At 62.4% G+C, this 5,357-nt stretch overlaps 1 gene segment (V, D, J or C); it reads left to right on the top strand.

Annotated features, from left to right (window-relative positions):
- Positions 1–6: 6 nt before the first annotated feature.
- Positions 7–1,083, top strand: LOC121024654 (immunoglobulin heavy constant epsilon-like). The segment is given in 3 exon segments: positions 7–131; positions 230–550; positions 639–1,083. Coding segments are annotated over 2 exon segments (546 nt in total).
- Positions 1,084–5,357: the final 4,274 nt, after the last annotated feature.

Here is a 5,357-nt window from a genome sequence, read left to right as displayed (position 1 = left end):
GGAGGGCAAGGTGACCTCCACCCACAGCGAGCTCAACATCACGCAGGGTGAGTGGGTGTCCCAAAAGACCTACACTTGCCAGGTCACCTATCAAGGCTTCACCTTTGAGGACAACGCTCGCAAGTGCACAGGTATGGCTCTGCATCCCCTCCAACACCCAGACACCTGGGCTCAGAGGAGGGCCAAGCCACACCCTCACGCAGCACCTCCCACACACACACCCCTGCAGAGTCTGACCCCCGAGGTGTGAGCACCTACCTGAGCCCGCCCAGCCCTCTTGACCTGTACGTCCACAAGTCGCCCAAGATCACCTGCCTGGTGGTGGACCTGGCCAACACAGACGGCATGATCCTGACCTGGTCGCGGGAGAATGGGGAGTCTGTGCACCCAGACCCAATGGTCAAGAAGATTCAGTACAACGGGACAATCACCGTCACTTCCACCCTGCCTGTGGATGCCACTGACTGGGTTGAGGGGGAGACCTACCAATGCAAGGTGACCCATCCGGACCTGCCCAAGGACATCGTGCGCTCCATTGCCAAAGCCCCCGGTGAGCCGCGCTAGGCCCCAGGGAGGGGAGGGGGGGGCAAGTGGGCCTCCCCCGCTGCAGCCTGGGCTGACCCCACACCTGTCCACAGGCCGGCGTTTCCCCCCGGAGGTGTACGTGTTCCTGCCGCCCGAGGGGGAGCCGAAGACCAAGGACAAAGTCACTCTCACGTGCCTGATCCAGAACTTCTTTCCCCCGGACATCTCGGTGCAATGGCTTCACAACGACAGCCCTGTTCGGACGGAACAGCAGGCCACCACGTGGCCCCACAAGGCCACCGGCCCCAGCCCAGCCTTCTTTGTCTTCAGTCGCCTTGAGGTCAGCCGGGCAGACTGGGAGCAGAGGGATGTGTTCACCTGCCAAGTGGTGCACGAGGCGCTGCCTGGCTCTAGGACGCTCAAGAAATCCGTGTCCAAAAACCCTGGTAAATGATGCCCACCCCTCCCCCCAGAGCTCCATCCTGCTGGGGCGGGGGAGGGGCCGGCCGGACCTGCCGGTCTGTTGTTGTCAATAAACACTGCAGTGCCTGCCTCAGAGTCCTGAGGGCACCCATTCTTGGGGGTGGGTGGGGCTGCCAGGCAGGGGTGTCTTGGCACAGAGGAAGGGACCCCCCCGAGGAGGGGGCAGATGGGGGTGGTCTGTCCACCATCATCATCCATGCCACAGGCCCCTCCCTGCCACTACGGGTCCTGCTCACTCAAAGGGGTCCCAAAAGCCACAGGATGGTCCCAGGGGAAGGACCACAGACACCTCAGGGAGCCCACGGCCCCTCCCTCTGCTGGAGGCCACAGAGGTCTCAGCCTCCACCCCCAGCCTCCTGCCGGGCCCTCTGGACACAGACAAGCCCCTGGATCCCCAGGCCAGCTGCACACACACAGGCCCTTTGATGGAGAAATGGGCCAAGTCAAACCCCCACTCAGGTACCTACACTCAGAACAGCCCCTTCACTGCCACCTCCTCACACACGAGAACCAGGGCCCAGACCGCTCGCACACCCGACCTCTAACCGCCCCTGCCCTGCCTGCACACACGGTCACGACAGGCCAGGGTCAACACGAGTGCCCCATGTTGCCTCTCAGCCTCACTCCACCCTGGATCCGTGCCGGGGATGCACCCACCCAGACCCGCAGGCCCGTTCCCGTGAGCCTCACAGCGAGTCCACAGCAGCTCCAACATCACCACCAGCCACAGGCACCCCACGTGGCGGATGTGTCCCACATGCTGACACGTGGCCTCCCACGGTCTGCTCTCTCGCCCGGGCCGCACCCAAGCCCTTCTCTGTCATACCTGGACCACTGGATCCAGCATGGATGTGGAGAGGCCTCCCACCCCAAACTCCTCTCATGGCCCGGGCCTCCTCAGTCCAGCCCCTCCGTCAGCTGCACCCCATGGACGAACACACACACTGACACACGGACACGCGCACACCTACAGTGTGGGCCGTGTCCCCCGCTCCCGCTGGACCACGTCCCAGAACAGGCTGCTGGCCCTATCCCAGGGCTAGAGGCCAAGGGGGTCAGAGCCAGGGTCTAAGCCCATACAGCCCTAGACCCCCTGCTCCCGTCATGCTCACACACACTCAAGTACCCACCATATCCATCTGGCCCACACGCTGCTGACACAAGCCCAGAAGCACTGGCTTGTGCAGTGCACACGGGAGCCTGAGGGCCATGCACAACAGCCTCACTCTGCAGAGCCTGTCAGGGGAGAGTGGGGCCAGGGCAGGAGGAGCCGGGAGACTGGGCCCAGTGTAGGACCAGGTAGCAGCTCTGGGCACCCTCAGGCCTGAACAAAGTCCACAGCACCGAGCCAGCCCCTTAAAGCACCAGCTTCATTGACTCCTGGGGCTACCCCAGGTCCTGTGAGCTGGGCTACAGAGCTCAGACCCCTCAGGGCTTGGGGCAGGTGGCCATCCGTGTACAGTTCAGAAAGGTCCTCGTGGGCCAGCACTGGCGAAGCCCAGTGGGGACGGGGCTGGGGAGGCCTGGCGGGTGGCCGCAGGCCATGCAGTGGCCAACAGAGCTGCTGGGGGTAGGAGTCAAGGGAGGGAAGGCCACTCCCACACAGCCACTGGCCAACTTGGGGGGCTTCCGCCCCCCCCCCCCGCCCCAGAGGGGCAGCTGCAGAGCAGGCGGGACAAGGCGGTCTGCCTTCCAGCCACCAGCACACCAGCAGCAGCCGAGGCCAAGGCTTCCGTACTGTGTCCCCCTCCTGGGGCAGGTGGGGGAGGGGGGAGGAGGGACGGGCCTGCCATGGTCCCGCCCCCCGGGCACGTGCGGAGGCTGGGCGTGGGTCTTGTGTCCGCCTCCTCGGGGGGCCGGGCCTGCCATGGCTCCGCCCTCCCCGGCACGTGCAGAGGCTGGGCCGGGAAGGCTGACTGGCCGGTGCCTGCAGAGCTGGAGCTCCAGGACCTGTGTGCGGACGCCGCTGAGAGCTACGAGCTGGACGAGCTATGGACCAGCCTGCTGGTCTTCATCACCCTCTTCCTGCTCAGCGTGAGCTACGGAGCCACCATCACCCTCTTCAAGGTGGGAGCACAGAGGTCCCTGTGCCAGGGAGGGGAGGGGGCGGGGCGAGGTGGGGGGAGGCCTGCTCCCTCACGCTGTCCTCATGCGCGCCCTCCCCCAGGTGAAGTCGGTACTTGCCACCGTCCTGCAGAAGCCGCAGACCTTCCAGGACTACGCAAACGTACAGGCGGCGAAGTAGCCGGGAGCCAGAGCAACAAGGGCTCGCTTCCCCCTCCCCCTCCCCCTCCCCATGTCTGAGGCAGTCTGCCTGCCCTGGGGGGGGGGGGGGGGGGAGCGCAGCACACAGGCATCCAGAAGGTTCCAGCTCAGCCCCAAGGTCCAAGGCACCGATGGGACCTGCCAATCACAGCCCCTACCCCACCCACTTTGGGACAAGCGGCAGAAGATCATCAGTCCCTCCACAAAGTGACCTAGGGTCAGGGCCACTCCTGTTCTGACCAAACAACCCCCAAAGCACGCTGAGGGGGAAGCCCGTGGCCCCGCCCACCGCTGAGTTCTGAGCCAAAAAAGACTCACAGCCCAAGCCCAGACTCAGCCCGACCTCCCTGCCACCAGGTCCAAGTGCCTGCCCCTGGGCCCAGCCTTCCCACCGGCCACTCGCAGCACCTGCCCCTGCAGAATGCAGGTCTGCGGGCAGGGCTCCCGGTGGGAGGAGGGGTCTCGCAGCAGAAGGAACTGCCCACGGGTCCTGGGCCAGCAGCTCCCACCCTGTCCACCCAGGCCCCATGTGACCTCTCACTCCTGGCTTGGCAACCCTCTTGCCCTGTTAACTTCATTTTGAGTTTCTTAGTAAAGTGCCTTCTTACAAATCCCTGTCACCTGAACACTTTTTGGGAGAGGTGCCTGCTGTCCTGCGGGGGTGGTGGGAGGCAGGTCTGCCCAAGGATGTAGACAAGGGGCCAGAGGGAACGGGCAGGGGGCAGTTCTGGGCCTGAAGGCCCAGGTGGCCAGCCAGCGGCTCCCTGCAAGAATCCCTCTGACGCCCCAGACACCCCAGCTCGGTCCCCATCACGCCCGCTCTGCCGACGTCAAGACTCACTGCCCCTTCCCATGCTAATGTGAACGCAACAGTCTGCCCGCGACAAACTCGCAGTAGCTACCTCTCTGGTCTGTGCAGAAGGCCACAGGAACACAGCAGCACAATCACCAAGGTCAGAGCCCCTCCAGGGACCACCAGTCACCCACCCCAATCTGTCCACCCACTGAGCACACACAGACAGGCCAATCCTCGGCCCCCATCCCACCAGCCAGCCTGGATGTCCCAGTGAGCTGAGCGAGACACAAAAGCAAACGAGCTGTCTGGGGCTGGCCACCGCCATCTTCGAGAAGAAACCTGATGAGCCTGGAAGGCAGGAGCCAAGATGCCGGTGAGACAGCCAGCTGACCAAGGACAGTGGTGGGCATGAGGCTGTGCCCCGCTCCTGAGAATAAAGAGGTGGTTTCCCTGGGTGGAGAGACCTTCCCACAAGGGTCTCTATGAAGTCCACTGGAAATTGGGGGAGAATACGTGAACACACACAATGAAAAGTAGGATTCCTTTATATACAAAATGTGTGGGAACCAATAAAAGGAAAGAAAGTGAGCAGTGGATCCTTCACAGAGAGGAAAAACCAAATGGCCAATGAGAAGACAATGTTTCAATAACTACAGAAGTTACACTAAGGAGGAAGCCAGAGGGGCACAGCCCTCTCAGCCCTGTCTGAGGGGGTGTGATTTGTTAGGACCATCACTCAGGGCCCATGGCCGCATTCCCAGCGCCCGAATGCCCAGACCCTCTGGAAAAAGAGATTCTGCTCATGGAGGTGGCCTTCCACAGAAAGCCTCCCATCCCTGTCCCATGTCCCACGGGCTCTGACACAAACCAGGAATGGAAATGAGGGACAGCAAGTGTGCAGCCTGGGGGCAGAAAACCCAGGATTGGGCAACTCTGAGGTTCGTTCAGAGACACAGAAGATTTGGTCTAAATGGAACATCAGGGAAGCCGGGGGTGGGGGCTAAAACAGGTCAAGGCCACACCACAGCCCACCAGACACTCACATGCAGACACACACAGTCCCAGGAAACCAGGCCCCACACTGATAAAATACAGGAGATATTCAGCTTTAAGGCACTTCCTGAGTACCCAGGAAGGCTCTACTTTGACCAAGGCCAGAATGACATGACCAGACTTCCCAGCAGGGGCTCCTTCTCTGCCCTGAGCACATGCCATACGTCTGCTTCAGCGGCAAATAACCTGCAGGAAACGTTGCAAACAGGAAGATAAGAGTAAGACCTCCCCACGT

Source organism: Herpailurus yagouaroundi, unplaced genomic scaffold (assembly GCF_014898765.1).
Source record: "Herpailurus yagouaroundi ecotype Mexico unplaced genomic scaffold, PumYag 66644, whole genome shotgun sequence".
Classification (NCBI taxonomy): Eukaryota; Metazoa; Chordata; class Mammalia; order Carnivora; family Felidae; genus Herpailurus; species Herpailurus yagouaroundi.
The sequence above is the reverse complement of the archived record's forward strand: the minus strand, read 5'-3'. Positions and strand labels throughout refer to the sequence as shown.